Source organism: Dasypus novemcinctus, chromosome 13 (genome assembly GCF_030445035.2).
Source record: "Dasypus novemcinctus isolate mDasNov1 chromosome 13, mDasNov1.1.hap2, whole genome shotgun sequence".
Classification (NCBI taxonomy): domain Eukaryota; kingdom Metazoa; phylum Chordata; class Mammalia; order Cingulata; family Dasypodidae; genus Dasypus; species Dasypus novemcinctus.
In genome coordinates, this window is record NC_080685.1 from 45,862,236 (window position 1) to 45,881,812 (window position 19,577).

General features: G+C 35.5%; 1 protein-coding gene across 6 annotated transcripts in view; it reads left to right on the plus strand.

The window, feature by feature from the left end:
• The window catches only part of DCAF6 (DDB1 and CUL4 associated factor 6), a 173,157-nt gene that overhangs the window by 72,646 nt on the left and 80,934 nt on the right, over positions 1-19,577 (plus strand). For all 6 annotated transcript variants that reach the window (XM_012527431.3, XM_004464197.4, XM_012527432.3 and 3 more), the window contains exons 8-10: positions 1,511-1,604; positions 4,424-4,543; positions 10,555-10,815. In XM_012527431.3, coding sequence (XP_012382885.2) covers positions 1,511-1,604; positions 4,424-4,543; positions 10,555-10,815 — 475 coding nt within the window. The remainder of the gene's footprint in view (positions 1-1,510; positions 1,605-4,423; positions 4,544-10,554; positions 10,816-19,577) is intronic.

Sequence of the window (19,577 nt, forward strand, 5' to 3'; positions counted from 1 at the left end):
ATATATTATTCAGATATTCAAAAAGGAATGAAGAATGAGGTACCTGCTTACAACATGGATGAGCCTTGAAAGCATTACACTAAGTAAGAGGAGCCGGGCACAAAAGATCTAATACTGTATGAGTCCATTTAAATGAAATGTCCAGAATAGGCAAATCCATGGAAACAAAGTAAACTAGTTGTTGCCAAGGAGATGTGGGAGGGAGGTGTGGGGAATGACTGCTGATGGGTATAGGATTTCTTTGGGAGATGATGAACATGTTCTGGAGTTAGATAGTGGTAATAGTTGCACAACTTTGTGAATGTACTAAAAACCAGTGAGTTGTACTTTCTAACAGGGTGAATTATATGGCATGTGCATTTTATCTCAATAAATGAAAAATTTTAAAAATAAAGGGAGTTGTCGAGAATTTCAGGTGCATTAGGTCAAAAAATAAGCTCTGAAAGATGCTATTTTGTGATTGGTTATTGATCATATTAATCATTTTTATCATTGATCCATAAACTTGACAATGAAATCAGAAGAAAAATTTCAGTGGAAAGATGGGAACAGAAGACTGATTACAGTGGATTAAGAGGGGAGTAGTAGATAAAGGTAGAGTGAACACAGACTTTTCTCAGAAAAGAAGCTTGACAGTGAAGGATAGGACTGTAGCTGGAGAAGAATATAAAATTGAGAGGTTTTGTTTATATAAAAATGCTAAGAGAGTTTAGCACCATTACAAGAAAACCAGGAAAGAGGGAGTGGATATTGCCTTAGAGAGAGAGAAAGAAGATAATTGTTGAAGCAAGGTTCTTAAGGAGTTGAAGGAATGAAATAAAAAGTACAGATGAAGAGATGAATCTAGAATAGAATAATATATTCTCTGAGAAAGGTTGGAAGGAGTGAGTTGTAGATACAGATTAGAGGAGTGCAGGTGAGGAAAATGAAGATGTTTCTGCAGGGCCGCCTTTGTTTTCTTTAAAATATGAAGAACAATTATTAGCTGATAATGAGGGCAGTAAGTTGGAGTGGAGAGCTTGAGGAGAGTGATGAAGGGTTGGAATAGATGCTGAGGGAACTGGAGAGTAAAGTGTCAGTAATGAATAATGATGTTTTTTATTTGTTAGTCATTGTTAGGCACATAGGTATCCCACCTAGACTATATTTAATCATCACAATAGAAAACTGAGGGTCAAAGTGATTAAATAGCTTTCCTCTTGTTGGTTCAAAAGTGATAGATGTAGGATCAGAAATCACAGGTACATGGTTTCAAATTTGCAATCAGACTTTTTACAAGATATATGATATCAACATTAAAGGATATTATCATTGTGAAACCTATATAAGACTTAATTCAGCACGTGTGTTTTTCTTCACCATCTTTTGTATTTTGCTCTAGCCTCTCAGTTCAGATTCAATAAAGAACGTAGGGTGATGGAAATAATACGTTAGACTCTTAAGTATGCTTTAAGATTTGAGAGCAATTGAGTTTTCTCTTAGACTTACATATTTTGTTCTCATCTTCTAGTTACGACAGCCTCCAGTTAAGCGTTTGAGACTTCGTGGTGATTGGTCAGATACTGGACCCAGAGCAAGGCCTGAGAGTGAACGAGAACGAGATGGTAACTATAGTTTGGTTAGCTTTTGCTTTTGTGTATGGTATTTAAACTTAATATTTTAATTTGTTTACAATTTTTTATTATAAACAATGTTGCAATGAAAATTCTTGTTCTAAATACTTTAGCAGACTTACGCAAATTTATTTTAGATTAAATTTCTAGAAATAGAATGGCTGGGTTACATTTTGATTGTTCTCAAATTATCCCCCAAATTACATGATCTAATTTACATTCCCACTGTAAGTGTAAGATTGTCTTTTGCCCCATAGAACATTGTGTATTTTGAAACTTCTTAATTTTTACCTTTCTATTAGGTATAAAGAGAAATGAAAATTCAGTTTCCAATTTATAATCGCACAAAATTCTTTTGTTGTCCTACCAAGTGCCTTCGACAAGAATAAAATACTGCACTGGAAGTTTTTAAGATGGCAAACTTTAAAATGGGATTTATCTGTCAGTTTTTTAAAATGTGTCTCTAAAACCTTATTTTAATGAAACCTCTTTTAAAGACAAAATCGTATTTCCCGATGTTTTCTCCTTGGTATTATTTTGTAATGTATATATAATTATATAGCTACATTATGTAAAGTAATAAAGTATGAAATAAACTGATTTCACAGCAAATGCAAGAACATAAATGATACCCACTTTTAAATTATAATATGATTGTTGAATAGACTTGTTATGTTTTACTTTGATGTCACACTTTTACTTTGTTGTTCTTTTAATTTGAAAATGCCCTTAAGAGAAAATTTATTTATTTGAAGAATGAAAAGTATTAGCAGAGTGTTTTACTTTGCCAAAGGTTTGCCAATGTAAAGTACCAGAAATGTGTTGACTTTCATAATGGGGATTTATTTGGGGATAAAAGCTTACAATTCCAAAGCTGTGAAATGTCCAAGTTAAGTCTCATCAAAGTCATCTGCCATGTGGTGAAGTCTCCCCAATCTCTGCTGAGGTCTCTGCTTTCCCCTTTAGAATCTCTTGTCTCCTGAAGCTCAGCCGAGGGCAACCAGGCATATAGGGCTTGTTTCTTTCCAGGCATCCTCTGTCAATCTCTTCCCAAGTTCAGTTGCACTCTTTTAGTGCTATGGCTCATCTCTCCCTGGGCCTCAGCTCTTTGAGCCTCTCTCCTTGCAGCACAGTTGTGGAAACTGGAATCCTTTCTATCACATTGCAGGATCAGTATGGAGACTTTTTCCTGTATCTCCCTTTTTATCAGACCCAGCAAGAGGGTGGAGACTCAGCCTGAGTCATGCCTCACTGATGTAGTCCAATTGAAAGGGTCTCAACCCCAAGGAATGGATTACTTATGGATTATGTTCACAAACATAATCTTTCTCTTTTGGGGATTCATAAAATAAATTCAGACTGCCACAGGGGAGACAAATAAAAACACATTTCAAATAAGTTCAGATACATGGAATTTTCTTTACAGTGACTAATGGTGAAAGTAAATTTAGTTTAAGAAAATTCATGTAAAAACATAATGCTGTGCTTGACGATAATGTTTTAATGAGAATGTGAAACTTTGTTTTCATCTATTCAATTTATAGTTCATGATCCCTTCCTAGTTGGTTTTGGAAACTCAAGATATGAATTGGGGTGGGGAGTGGGATGTCCAAGATTGGGCACAGAGAAAGGAGATATGAGCCCTGTTCTCTAGGAAATCAAAGTAAAATTAGAAAGTTGCTCACGTAAACATTTACTGTAAAATGTCATGATGGCTTTAATATATATTTTTAATACTTATAATTTACTTTATTCATTAATACTTTTCAAGTAAATAACTATTTTATTACTTATAATTTACTTTATTCATTAATACTTTTCAAGTAAATAACTATTTATTTAGAAAAAAATAGTTTCCTCTACAGTTCAAACCAGCCCAGTATTTTTGATCAATATGTTGCTGTGGAATGTGAATATTCACGGATCCATAAGGGAAGAAAGTTCCACATGAAGGCCCTTCACAGTATAGCAATTTGAATCATAATATTATTTATATTCTTATATTATTAAATTATGCAGGGAGTTAGAAAATACTTTTACTTTTGAATTCTTCTCTAACTTTTATTTATACATATAAGTATTAATCACCTTTTTTTACCTTCTAGCAAATAGAGATTCAGAAAAAGTAATTTGAGCTTAGATGCTTTTTTAAAAAAAAACTTTATTTTGTACATATATTAATTAAAAGTATAAACAATTAAAAACTAAAAAGAGAACACAGTTGAATAAAAAAATTCATTTCTCAATTAAATGCAAATCATACAATATGTTATACAATATATTTGGTTCATAGTAACACAATCATACAGTATTTGTCCTTTTGTTAGATGCTTTTTATGTAGTTCTAAAGCTATTATATGCATACAGTAATTCCCAGTGTCTAAGAGATGACTTAATTTGAAATATGGAGATCTTAATTTGCCAAGATTTAAATCAGAGCAACTGAAACAAGTCGTGAAAGAATAGAATAACATTTATTGTTAAACTTATTTTTCCCCCATCATCAGAAAACTTATTTATTTCTAATGAAAAAAAAAAAACACAAAATCTATTGACTTTGGGAAACTCAGGTTAAGTCTAAGCATGCCAGTAATAAATGAATCATTTCTCCAAGTATACCCTAAGTTTTCCTTTGGAAGGACTGTTATCTGAGGTTGGCTTTAATAGATTTTTGTACATCTACATAATTTAGGCAATTTGCTTTTTTAAAAAAATTGCTTTCCTGTAAAGGCCTTCAAATCCAGGTTTTTGCATTAAGGAAAAATACTGACTTATTACTGTACTCACTGATAAGACTCTTGTTGTCATAGGAGAGCAAAGTCCCAATGTGTCACTGATGCAGAGAATGTCTGATATGTTATCAAGATGGTTTGAAGAAGCAAGTGAAGTTGCACAGAGCAATAGAGAACGAGGAAGATCTCGACCCAGAGGTGATTTTTCTTATTAAAGTCAGTAGAAAGCTGACAAAAATATCTTTTTTGAAACTAATTTTATTTATACTATCTACTTTATATCATGTTCTATAGCTGCAGTAATTACAAGGTTCTTGTTGTATTGTGTTAAACAGTAGAGGACAAATGGTATTGAATATAATTTTATCCCTTCTGGTTCCACTAGGCCTTGCTGTTTTCTTTTGCTTTTCTCACAAAAGGTAGAGTCTGAGATTCCCCATTTTAAGGCCTTTTGAGAATGGAAATATACCTAACTCTATAGATAAAGAAGTTTTATATAATTGAATAAGTTCTCCTTTTGGTTACTTATATACATTGATTACTAATTATTGGTTCCGAGTTAGGATGACCCGGTTTTGAATCTTTTTTTTTTAAGATTTTATTTATTTATTTCTCTCCCCTTCCCCCACACCCCAGTTGTCTGTTCTCTGTGTCTATTTGCTGCATCTTCTTTGTCCTTGTCATCTTGTGTCATTTCTCCGTGTGGTCTGCGCCATTCCTGGGCAGGCTGCACTTTCTTTCGCACTGGGCAGCTCTCCTTAACGGGGCGCACTCCTTGCACGTGGGGCTCCCCTTCGCGGGGGACATCCCTGCGTGGCAGGGCACTCCTTGCGCGCATCAGCACTGCATATGGGCCAGCTGCACATGGGTCAAGGAGGCCTGGGGTTTGAACTGCGGACCTCCCATGTGGTAGACGGATGCCCTAACCACTGGGCCAAGTCCACCACCTGGTTTTGAATCTTGATTTACCACTTTTCCAGCTTTGTGATCTTTGCAAATTACTGATCTCTGTAAAAAAAACAAAAAAAAAAAATGAGGATCATAAAAGTTAACTCCATAATATTTTTGTGGGTAATTGTTTAACATATGTCTGATAGTGTCAGCACTCCCACATTGAAATTTTCAAAACCCAAAATTAAAAAAAAAAACTTAATGGATTTCATCTATAAATGGTTCTTGTTAATTTCTGTCTATTAGCTTTTTAAAAATTCCATGGACAGTGGATTTGTTTGAGTTGAGTTATTACATCTCTGCTAATGATTAGGAAATATTATATCAAGGTGATTAAAATAAAAAACTTTTCATTCAAATAAAATTCATTTTAGAAATATTTCATTATGGTCTATGCTAGTTGTGTATTGAAAGACATAACTTTATCCATCCCATTTTTCTTTTACAAAACCTAGATTTGAAACAAAATCAGGCAAAGTTGTAAGGTTTATTGAATTTTAACTAATCCTCTTTAGCTAGGACAGAACCTAGTGTAGTGTATAACAGACACTTTTAAAATCATGGCTCATGTTAGTTTAGTGTTTAAACCCGTACTACTGGGAAGTGGATGTGGCTCAAGAGATAGGGCTTCTGCCTACCATCTAGGAGGACCCAGGTTCGATTCCTGCGGTCTTCTGGTAGAAACGGAGAGAAAGTGTGCCTGCATGGTGAGTTGAGTGCCTGCGCAGCAAGCCAAGTGGCGAGCCAAATACCCTGTGCGAATGCCTCATGGCAAGCCAGTGCCTGTGTGGTGAGCCAGTGCCCATGCAACAGGCAAGTGCCCTTGCAGTGAGCCAAGTGCCCACGCAGTGAGCCAGTGCCCACACAAATGAGTCACGCAGCAAAATGATGATGCAACGAAAGAGAGGTGAAGGGGAGAGTCAAGGTGAAGCACAGCAAAAACTAGAACTGAGGCGGTGCAGCAGACGGGGAACTTCTCTCCATATCAGAGATCCCCAGGATTGAATCCTGGTGAATCCTAGAGGAGAAAAAATGAGAAGAGGAGACAAAAAGAGAAATAGATACAGAAAATCACACAGCGAATGAACACAGCAAAAACAGCAGGGTGGGGGGAAGGGGGAGGGGAAGGGAATTGAATTGGGAATTAGTAACTTCATCTACTAATGAAATGGGAATTAGTAACTTAATCCTATTGTGGCCATTTTGTAGCTTTACTCTTGCCTCTAATGCCACAAGTTGTTTTTTTCTTTCTGAGGTACTATGCTGGGGATTGACCCCCTTACCTCATATGTGGGAAGTTGGAGCTCAACCACTGAACCACATTGGCTTCCCTGAGTTTTTTTTGTTTGTTTGTTTCTTTACTTGTTTGTTTTTTCATTTGTGGGAGGCACTGGGGACCGAACCTGGGACCTTCCATGTGGGAAGCAGGTGCTCATCCGCTTGATCCACACCCACTGAGTTTTTAGCAAGAAAACACCTAGTTAATTAGCCTTTTGGTTAAAAAGACCAAATTGTTTATGGTTGCTTTTTTCCCTCCCATGTATATTCAGAGCGGTTTTATTTGTAAGAGCGCCAAACTAGCAAAAATCCAAATGTCCATGAATGGACAAACTGTGGCACATCCACACAAGAGAATACCTCCCTTCAATAAAAAGGAATGGAATGATAATATAGAATGGGTGAATCTCAAAATAATTACATCAAATGAAAGTAGCCCGGTATATACCATATGATCCCATTATATAGCATTCCTTAAAAAATGCAAAATAATCTCTGATAACAGAAATGAAACCAGTGGTATCTTGGGGTTAAAAGAGGTGGTGGGAAGTGGGTAAGGGAGGATTTATAAAGGGGCAAATGCAACTCTTGTGAGTGATGGCTATTTTAATTAATTGATTATGGTAGTTTCAAAATACATTAATATGTCAAAACTTTCCCTATTGTGTACTTTTTAAAAAGATTGATTGGTTTATTTCCCCCCTCCCCCCTCCCCTCCTGCCCCTGTCATCTGCTCTCTGTGTCCATTTGCTGTGTATTCTTCCGTGTCTGCTTGTATTCTCATTAGATGGCTCCAGGAACCAATCCTGGAATCTTCCAGAGTGGGAGAGAGGTGATCGTTCTCTTGCATCACCTCAGCTCCTTGATACGCTGCGTCTCTTATTATCTCTCCTGTGTCTCTTTTGTTGGGTCATCTTGATGCACCAGCTCTCTGTGTGGGCCAGTACTCCAGTGTAGGGCAGTACTCTGCACAGGCCAGCATTCCGCATAGACCAGCTTTCCTTTGCCAGGGGCCCCTGGGCATCAAACCCTGGACCTCCTATATGGTAGACAGGAGCCCAGCTGCTTGAGCCATATCCGCTTCCCCCCTATTGTATACTTTAATTTTATGCAGTATCAGTGATCAGTTATCCCTCAGTAAAGCTATTAAATATACATTTTTTACTATGCTCTTCAAAATAAATGAATAGGGAAGCAGACTTGGCCCAGTGGATAGGGCATCTGTCTACCACATGAGAGGTCCACGGTTCAAACCCCGGGCCTCCTTGACCCATGTGGAGCTGACCCATGCGCAGTGCTGATGCGCGCAAGGAGTGCCGTGCCACACAGGGGTGCCCCACACGCAAGGAGCGTGCCCTGTAAGGAGAGCTGCCCAGCGCGAAAGAAAGTGCAGCCTGCCCAGGAATGGTGTCGCACTCACAGAGAGCTGACGCAGGAAGATGACACAACAACAACAACAAAAGAAACACATATTCCTGTGCTGCTGACAACAACAGAGGTGGACAAATAGAATATTCAGCAAATGGACACAGAGAACAGACAACTGGGGCAGGGGAGGGGGAAAGGGGAGAGAAATAAATAAAATAAATCTTTAAAAAAATAAATAAATGAATAGCTGGAATCAGTTTTTGCCCTCAGTTCAGAAACTTACTGATGAGGTTTCTAATTTACTGAGAAGGAGCTTCTGCTCCAATCCAGACCTTCCCAGTGAGCAGTTTTAAATTTATTGCATTGTATTTTTGATTACTTAATATAATTACATGGTTCAAAATCCAAACTATATAAAGACTATACATTAAATAGCTTTGTATCCACCTATATACACACCTACACTATTTTCCCCCAGTAGGTAAACTTTATTAGTTTTTTATGTATCCTAGCAGTGTTTCTTTAACAAACATCTGGAAGTACAACAAATACAAATAAATGAGAAGAAAAAAATTTTTATTTTCTCTCCTTACACAAAAGGTAGCATACCAAACACAATTTGCATCTTACTTTTTTTTCACTTAACTATATCTTAGAGGTATTTCCATAGCAGAATATCTCTTATTTTAATGTGCAGAGGATCTCCTTGATAGGCATTTATTTAACAAATCTACTATAGATGGATGGTTGGATTATTTTCAGTCTTCCTTTACAAACCACACTATGATCAGTAACCTTGTACATAAAAATTTCATAAATGTGCAGGTATACCTATAAAATAAGTTTCCAGAAGTCAGATTACTAGGTTGAAGAATAAACAGATTTGTAATCTTGAGATTATCAAATTCCCTCCCTAGAAGTCATACTATTTTTATTCCCACCAGCAATATATACGAAGGGCTTGTTTCTTCACAACCTCACCAATAAAGTGTATGTTGTCCATCATCTGAATTCTTGCCCATCTATAGGTCAGAAATAGCATCCCAATGTATTTTCAATTGGCATTTTTCCTTTTATGAATCAAGTTAAGCATCTTTTCAAAAGCAGTTTGTATTTCCTTGTCTGTATTATTTGTTCATATTCTTTGCCAATTTTTTTTTTAGAATGTTGTTCTTTCATTCTAGGTACTCTTTCTACATTAGGGAGATTCACTCTTTATATGGTATGAGTTGCAAATATTTTTTCCCCAATTTGTCATTTGTCTTTAACAGATTTTTAAAATCAGAAACTGTGGGTTTACAGGAAAATCTTGTAGAATACAGAGTTCGCATATAACCTGCCCCCCTCTCCCCATAGTTTTCCCTTTTATTAGCATTTTGCATTATTAGTGTGGTTACTTTGTTACACTTTTACAAAACTATGTTATTGTTAAATATAGTTCATAGTTTATATTAGGGTTTACTCTTGGTGCTCTCCGGTTCTATTTTTGTTACTTTAAAAAATTTTTATTTTGGTGTATAATCTGAAATTTGTTTTAACCATTTTCAAATATACAATTCAGTGGTATTAATGTTGTGGTGGTGTTTTATCTTTTGAAATTTTCATGTAGTTTTTTTTTTTTTAAGATTTATTTATTTCTCTCCCCTTCCCCCCTAGCCCCCCCACCCCAGTTGTCTGTTCTCTGTGTCTTTTGGCTGCATCGTCTTTGTCCACTTCTGTTGTTGTCAGCGGCACAGGAATCTGTGTTTCTTTTTGTTGCGTCATCTTGTTGTGTCAGCTCTCTGTGTGTGCGGGGCCATTCCTGGGCAGCCTGCGCTTTCTTTCGTGCTGGGTGGCTCTCCTTACGGGGTGCACTCCTTGCGTGTGGGGCTCCCCTACGTGGGGGACACCCCTGCGTGGCACGGCACTCCTTGCGTGCATCAGCACTGTGCATGGGCCACCTCGCATGGGTCAAGGAGGCCCGGGATTTGAACTGCAGACCTCCCGAGTGGTAGACGGACACCCTAACCACTGGGCCAAGTCAGCTTCCCTATAGTTTTTTTGATCACTCTTTTAGGAGCTACTAATTATGTATGATAAATTACGAACTTCTGTTGTATCTCAAGGCTGCATTTTACTAACAAGGTAATGATCTCAGTTGATTTTTTTTTTTCACTGTCCAGAGGGCCAGGAGCACATTCCCTGTGATGTTAAGGATATCTCCTCCAAACACATATTCCATGATGTTAGTAATGTAATAACTGAAGATGTGGGCCTATTGTCCATATCATGTTCTAACTTTCAGGCAGACTGAACCCGCCCATTAATGCTGTAAACCTTGTCACATGGATGCCAAGCAGGACACTCTGGGCTGTGGTGAGCTCAGATTCTTTCCTACCCTGGAGCTTTCTGAAGACCAACAGGTTGGGAGGCAGCGCCGCCAACCCAGCCTCCACGGGCCATACATGTGGCGCTGCCTCCTGCTTGCTCATCTCCATCAATGGGGGCTTTTGATGTTCAGAAATTATAGATTTGTGTGTGTTGTGTGCTTCCTGAACTTATCTCTTTAAAGTTACTAGTTTAGGAAAGTATGTTTTAAAACTCAATTTTGCATTCATGTATGTTTTTTGAAGGTGGAACGAGTCAGTCAGATGTTTCCACACTTCCTACGGTCCCATCAAGTACTGATTTGGAAGTAGGTGAAACTGTGATGGAAGTAGATACTCCAGCAGAACAATTCCTTCAGCCTTCTACATCCTCTGCATTGTCAGCTCAAGCTCATTCGACATCATCTTCTACAGAAAGCCCTCATTCAACTTCTTTGCTATCTTCTCCAGACAGTGAGCAAAGGCAGTCTGTTGAGGCTTCTGGACACCACGTGCATCATCAGTCTGGTGAGGGTATTATTCTTTGAATAGATTTGGTACATCTCATGATTTCTGATAACAAAGTTCTTTATAGGCTATTTTGACAGATACTAAATCAATTCAAGTTCTTGCTAGAATAAATGATGAAAATGACATGTAATATGTATACATTTAACTTTAACTCAAAGTTCAAGTGTCCTTAACTTGCATGAATTTTAACAAATAGCAGGAACCTTCAATTTATATAAAAGAATTCTTTCAGAAATACAAGTACCAACAGATAATGTTTTTATGTAGTTTAATTTGCTTGATTTAGGTAAATATAGGTTTATAAAACCATGATAGACCAGAATATATGTATTTCTAGACTTATTTGGTTATATGTCAGCATTAAAGTGATGGTAAAAATTTGGTTCATTACTATTAGTTTCATTGTATTTGTATTCTTGATTATGGTTCCTTAAATCATGACATGTTTTATTATATTCTGTACAGTGTATTTGCTTTGGTCTCGTATCAAAAATATATACATTTTACTTAATTCTATATTTACATGAAAAAGAATTGTTTCAATATTCTTATTTTCTTGGTATTTTATATTAGTGAAAAAAAATCAACTCCTAAATTATGTTAAAATATTTTATTTTTCTTAATGTTATAACTCATGTTCAACTTTTCCCCCCAAAATATGGAATATATTAGTATTTATATTTTATAGCAGAAATGTCTTTTTTTTACTCAGTGTTTTACCTGACGCATGTCATTAGAATAACCAATAAGATGTTTATTTAGATTTTTCTCTGAGTTCTTCTAAGGAAGCATTTTATTCAACATTTAACCAAAAATATTAGCAACCAAAGATATAATTAGCAGGCTTAAGATGAGACCTATAAAAATTCCTAACAGCTTAGCTGCCAAGTTGTCACTTTATTCTTGCTCTGTGGAAACTGATGCCAGATCACCAAATTATAGTATATTTTAAATTAATTACTCTTATCAGGGTATTTCATTTTTGATGATTCATTTTTAGTTACTATGGGAATAGAAGCTAGAGTTAATTATATACCTGTTAGCATTTATATATATTTTATACATAATAATAAGCTAAAGCCAAGCTACAAAATCAGGTTTTCCTTAATATAATCAATATAACATTTTAACTTTAGAGAAAATAAAATATTTTGGAGGGTTTGGGAAATAGGGGCAGAATCAATTAAGAGTTTGCTTTTCAAAGCAGATAAAATTGTTAAAAAGTGATATTTTTAAAAAAATAGCATTCTTAAAAATATTCTTAAAGTTTTGCTCAATTATAATTTATCTAAAAACATAATATTAACTAATTACAATTGTTTTTCAGATACATTTCGGTGTAAAATATTTACTTGATTTGGAATTACTTGATTTAGAATTAAACAAAATTTGTGACGATTATTTTATCATTATTTGAACATTAATTAGCACATTTGCATGTAAACTTTTCAAAGAAGGTGAGGAAACACACTGAACTGAGATTTTATTGAAAAATTTTTGGTTAAACTGCGGATATTGGAATATTTCCACAACAAAAACGGTTTTCACTACTGTGAGAAATGATTTGATGTTAGATATAACATATAAAACATCTGTGCCTGTAATTCTTTGGACAAAATATAGGCTTTCTATTATCCTATAATTGAACATTTCAACAGTAAGGACTTAACATTTTGTTTTGTTTTGTTTACAACTCTTTCTGTACTATCATAACCTGAGTTAGATGGCTTTGTGGATAATAGAAATCCATTGGGTAAATACAGTAGCTGGGGGTGATTTCTAGTACTGCCTTGTACAGAGGTAGATAACATAAAAGAGTATACTCTTATCAGGACTTGCATTGCTGTGGAAACCTCTTTGTGTAAATGCATATGTGTTTCCTTCATATCTGTTTAATTTCCTCTGTTACTTGTGTGAACTAAAGGGAACATGAAATTTGCCTGGCAGAATTCCAACTCTGGTTGAACATAACTGTCTGGCCTTCTCTTAGTCTGTACCTGAATCACGTAATGATAGTGAAGAAAATCTTGACCACAGTTCCAGTGGGCTCTCAACACTGTATGTCAGAGCAGTCTCTGAAAACTGCTGCTTTGTAACTATGCAAAATGTCTCTCCAAATTTTTAATACTCCCTTTCACCTTCACCCACTCCCAGTTGACAACCCTCTTTCATTCTTCACAATGACAAGAAAAGCAGTTAGAAGAAAATAATACTCATCTTCCTACTTTTGACTCTCCCAACTTCCTAGCATCTGAACTCACATCGTCAGTTATGGACGCATACACATTCTGGAAGAAGTGTGTCTGTTCCTGTTAAAGGCTAGCCAGGATGGTTCTATTTCCTTCTCAACTTCTCAAGGACTTTGCTCCTTCTCCTGCATCATTTTTGCCTTTTTTGTTGAATTGTTCCTTTTGGCTGCAAGCATGCTATTCTTCTTACCTCCTGTCCTGATGATTCCAGATCCCTTTCCAACTACTGCCTTCTCTCTCTGTTCCTTTTAAAACCAGTATTCTTAGCTAATTACTCACATATACCATATCCATCTATCTCCTATTTATTTCCCAACCAACTCTAATCTGCCTTCATCCCCCTTTTCCACTGAAACTTTCTGTCAGAGTCACTAGTAACTTCCTCCATCTTGACAAATCCAAGGATAGTTCTCTTTTAGTGTCTTACTAAATCTTTTGATATAGTTGTATTTAACACAGTTTATTGCTCCTTTCTTTAAAAACACTCCTTTGCATCTGTGACACCACCTGTGCCTATTTATTATTATTACCAGTCTGGCTAGTAACCATTCTTGAGTCACCTTATTTTAACTACTCCTGAAATTATAGTAAAACTCCTTAGTCCTGTATATCTCTACATATACTTTATCCCTGGGTGATTACATCAACTTCCAGTGCTTTTAAAATCTCCTATAAGTTGATGACTTCCAAATGCATTTATCAATAAGTCTGATTGTCTATCCTGAGTTTGAGTCATATGTCCAACTACCTATTTTATACTTTTTGTTATACATCTTGAAATTTAACATTTCCAAACTAAATGTTTGATCCAGCCTCCTACCTTCCTCACCCCCCAATCTGTACCACCTTGATTCAATTATATCTTAGTAAATTATAATACCATAAGCCCATTTGCTTATTTTAAAAATCTTAGTGATTTTTGAGCACTCTCATCTGTCCTTTACCTTTTTTTAACCTCATCATCTTTACCTTTCTCTCATGCCACATGCCAAATCCATCAGCAAGTCTTGTTCTCTTTCTAAAATATATCCTACTTTTTTCTCTCACCATCATTCTTGTCTCCTAATTGATCTCTCTGCAAATACTCTTCCTCCCTTATAACTTATTCTCTATGCAGCAGCCAGAATGAATATTTTAAAATGTTATCAGATTATATAACTTTGCTGATTAAAACCCCCAGAGGCTTGCTTCTTAATTGCAGTTAGAACTACAACTGTAGCAGAAAAAAAAATTGAACTCCTTACTTACTGTGGATCTTTAAGAACCTACCTCTCTAGCCCTAACTCATACTGTAGTCCACAATGATTATTATGCTGTAGCTATACTGATTCCCTTTCAGTTCCTTCCATGTGACTCTTATCTTTTATACTTACTGTTCTCTGTACCAGTAAAGGTCTTCTCCTGGCTTGTCACTTCTTTCCTTGGGTCTTAGCTCAGATGTCACCAGAGAGAGCTCTTTCATAACTACCTTAGCTAGATTCACCTCCCTTCCTACCTTCCCTAAAGTTATATTCTCTTGTGTACAAACCTGTTTATTTCCTGAAAAATACTTAAAACAATTTGTAATTATTTTTTTCATTTTTGATTTATTTTTATCTATTTTCTTGTACTAGGATATGATCTCATAAAGACAGAAACATTGTCTATCTTGTTCTCACTGGTCCCTATGGCCCCTGAGCAAGGCTTTTTTTTCCCTCCCCAAACTAGTCACTCTACAAAGATAGAGTTAAGACTGGGATGAGACCGTTAATTATCTTTAGGCTATTATATGCTATGTAGGGTATATTAAGCTGTGTTTTATCTTTAGATGCTAGTTTAAGTCCCACTCCATTAATCCTGGATATTTCCAATATGCTCCCAGACTTTGATGACTTCTAGAGGAGATGCCTGATAACTTCTAGAGGAGATGCCATGTTTGGATATCCAATCTTACCTTTTTGGGATCCATTTTTGCCCTTGGCTATCCAGACCATATGTGAATGAATAGATATTTTTTTCTTGCCTTGTTCCAAAATTATTTTAAAGTAATTAACAAATACTTTTTAAAAATCTTGTGGCTGTATAAGTAGGAATAAAGAAAAAGAAGCCATGAGTTAGGTGAATATACATAATGCATGACCTAAAGAATAGTACATCTATGGAAGGAACTTTGGGTTTTGTAGCTAAAGTAAGAAATTAAATGTACTTAAGTGGGATTTTAAATCATTTGGTAGATATTTTTCCCTTTTATTTATTTACTTCTTTGCCCTTTGTTTCCTTGAATTTTATTTTAATTGATGTAGGGAGATCATTTGATGAAATCCTATTCTATATACATAGTCCAAAACTTTATAAGACATTTTAGTTTTTATATTATACATAGTATACATGATTTTTTAAAAAACAAGTCAATTTTATTGATATATATTAAAGCATGCAACTTGATCTTTTCTTGAATGTTATAAAAGACTGTGCTTTTAAAATCAGATTATAAAATTATGTATTTAAAAACTAGAAACATGACTGTAAGCTAAGCTATATAGGTTAAAATGAAATCTTTATGGGAAGCAGCTGTGGTTAAGCAATTGACCTCCCATTTACCATATGGAGGATCTGGGTTCAATCCCCAGGACCTCCTGGTAAAAAAAGGAAAAAGGCATCCCAGACCTGCACAGTGTGGAGAGGTGCAGGCCCTCACGCAGTGAAGCGCACACCAAAGACGACACAACAAGATAGGAAAAAAAAAAAGAAATCTTTATAATATTATTTACAAAAAATATTTGAAATTAACTCTCAAATATTTTCTTCTTTTCTCACTAATGCATATCAGGCATCTCTTTTAGTTACTTTTTAAACTAAGTCTAGTAATGTCTTCATTTATTTTATTATTATTTGTAATTTTTCCCTCATAGTAAGAAACTTCTTCTATTGGAAGAGTGTTAAATGAGGTATAGTTCTCTAGCCTGTTGTACTTTAATTTTTTCCATTGGTTTTATTTTAATCTGTATAAAAGAAAGTGATTGGAGAAGGTAATAATTTTAGATTAGTTTAACATATCAGTACATACAAAATTCACTTTTGGGGGGCACTTTGAGAAGTGAGTCACTTAAAGGATCCATATGTTTTCAATAAAACAGGCCACTCAGTCCAAAAGAATTTGTTTTTTTAAGATAGGACTTAATAGAGTATATGATTTGATCTATATATAGATTCCTACTCATTTATAAATAGCTGAACCTGTAAAAAAATTTTTACAAATTTATTTAGGTCTATTCAGAAACATAACTAAACTCTGCAGAGAAATTGCTAAGGAAGTATAGATTCTGTACAGCCTATCAAATGAACTATTCAAAGCCTAAATATCCCAGTTAAAATTTCCTTAAATGGAATTATAGCCTAGTCAGACTAGGTGTAGTCCATTCATAGGTTAGTAAAGTAGTGGAAATAGTAATGTTGATAGCTACTTTTGGGAGATGAAAGGTCAGGCTTAATGATCTTGGAAGTCAGTCAAGGAATTATAAGTCCCAGGAGAAAAAATGTACGAGCATTACCAAGACGAGAAGCAAATTGGGAGTGGAGGACAAATTGATAGTAAGCTGATAAAATATCATTGAATTAGATGTAAAAATAATCCAGTGTCAAGGATAGAAGGTTCTGTGTATTATAGAGGCAGAAAGTGAGGTTAGAACTCTGTGGACCTTTTTGGGTCAGCTCTAGTTATTTTTATTGTTCTCTCTCAGTGGGATTTAAGCCCTTAGAGAGACCAGATTGAACTCTTTCGGGGGATAACAAGAAGAAAACGATTAGTAATTTTAGGAAATGGAAATTCAGATTTCCCTGTAGCAGTTGCTGACACGTTGTTGAGGTTTTTTGTTTGTTTGTTTGTTTGTTTGTTTTAATTCAAACCAAAGGCATTTATTTTATTCACTTTTCAATTTGGCTTATGTTAACAAAAACTAATTCTCCATTCTTGAATGCTACATTTATTCAGATTTACAAATTATATGTGTTTCTATGTACATTTTTAAGAGGATGTAGTGTGTATATATTTTGCCTACTTTAATATTTCAGGCTCCCAGCAGAACTTTTCTTAAATTTGGTATGTCTGGTTGAAATTTTCAGTTTAATACTTACCTTTCCTAGTCAGCTGTGAGATTTTTTTTCCCTAGCATCATTTTTTTTTTTTTTAAACAGAGGGAAAAGCCACCTAAACAGCAGCTTTAAAAGTGGACAAATTTTTCTTTTCAGAAAGCTCTGGAAGCATTGAATAAATGATCCATGAGATGATCATAACTAACTCTTGATTTTCCAGATTACAGAACAACACTGTGTGCACTTAGAATCTACTATTTATTTGCTACATTACTTAAGTGGGTCTAGGATGTACACTCCTAATTCCCCATAAAATATTTGGCAGTGTAAGTGAGAGGGTTTGAAACTCCAGTGAAATTTGGCAATTTTTCTTGGTAAAATATAACATATATGTACTTTATGTTTGTGGTAGATTACATTTGAAGTAGAGTGATAAATTTTATGACTTTGTAATAATGCTATCTTTCATATTGCCAAAAGCATTACTATCCTGCTGACTATAAATATCTGTACATACCTTCAAAATGAGGTACTGTGCTGTTGATCGTCACCTTTTGTTTATCAGTAAATACCAACCTACCCAGTAGTGGAGAGTCTTCTAGGATGAACTAACAATGAGAGACTATGATGATACTTGAATTGTTTATTAAATTTTAACTGCCTATTGGCTAGTTAAATAAAAATTCCTTATAAATGGAGGCCATGGAAACAGGAGGGTAGGATCTCTGGCATGATTGATTCCTGAAACAATAAGCTAAAATTTACAGTATTTTTTACTCTTACAGTCTGTGTAGGAGAAATTTGAAATCATTTAGTAGTTTGTATAATTTAATGCTTTTGTCCCTAAGAGAACTTCTCCCTGTTCCTACCATCAAATCTACAACTATTTACATCTCTACTCATATACTCTCCCATATATTCTGGCTTTCTGTTGGTTGTAGTGGATAGTTTAATACACTACCCAAAACCAATTCCTCCTCTTACAAGTTAGTACTCATCTTCTTTGTTCTACTCAAGGACATTGTTCCTGCAGTTACCTATTTCTTTTCATTTCATCATCAGTCCCCTAACCCCTCTATCCGCCCCCACCCCCAATGAAACAATGTTGGTAAACACACAAGCACATTTCTTATCTCTCAGTCTAAAACAAACCAACCTCCCTTGATTCTTTGTCCCTCACCAGCTATCATCCCGTTTCTCTGTTCCCCACTAACAGCAAAACTTCTGGAAAGAATATATATGCCTTGTGTCTCTATTTCATTACCTTCCCTTTCTCTTGAACCTGCTACTGTCAGGCTTTGGGCTTGTTATTTTCATTGAAACAGCTCTTGTCAAGGTCATCCGTGATTCCCATGGCACAAAATCCAGTGGTCAGTTCTTAACTATCTTTTTCAGTATATCAGTAGTATTTGATCAACTGCTCTTTCCTTTACATACTTTTATCACTTATCCTTTGGAACACTGCTCACTCAGTTAAACAACCTCCTCGTTCCCTTCTTCTTACTCTTCCTAAAGGTTCTTCTTCCTCTTAAGCTTTGAGTTACATGCCCCAGGACTCTGTTCTTAGACTTCTTTCTCATCACTTATTCTCTAGGTGACTTTAAATAGCAACATCCAAATTTATATCTCCTTTGATTTCTAGACTTCTATTCAGGCCCTACTCATTTTCTCCAATTGGACGTCAGTTCTATTCTTCTCTACAACACTACTTGTTCCTCCTCCATTCTTCCTCATTGCAATAAATGGCAATTTTTTTTTTTTCTGTTACAGGCTGGAAACTTTAGGATTACCCTGTATCAAGCCCATCATCAAATTCTGTTGGCTTTACCTTTAAAATTAATCCCCAATCCAGAAACACTTCTTTCTTTGAGCACTTGTACTTGCTCTTCCCCCCACCTGGAACGTTGTTCCGCCTGATATGTGTATGGTTTACTCCCTCACTTCCTTTAGGTCTTTGTTCAAATATCATCTTTTGAGAGACTGAGAGAAGCCTTCCCTAATGACCTTCTGTAAATTAACACCCTCGCCCATTTTCTCTATCCTCATTACCTTACCTTGCCCTGGTTTATTTTACTTACCAGCAAGTATCCCTGCTTGACACACACACACCCATACACATACATGCATAGTTACATGTATGTGTATATTTGCTGGTGATATGTTTTCCCCACAGTACGTAGCTTCCATACAAGTATGGACTATTTTATCTAGTCTTTTTTTTTTTAATTTTCTGAGCCTGAAATAATAATATTGTAGGCACTCAGTACATTTCTCTTGGCAGACTTTCATGTTATTTTTCTACTTTCATTTATGACCACCACCTCAGATAAGGTTTAAGAAAACATTAAAGATTATGTAAATATTTTTAACTTAAAAAACCAACATTTTAGCTGAAGAATATATGGAACTTTCACTTTTTAAAGAGCTCTTTTAATAAAT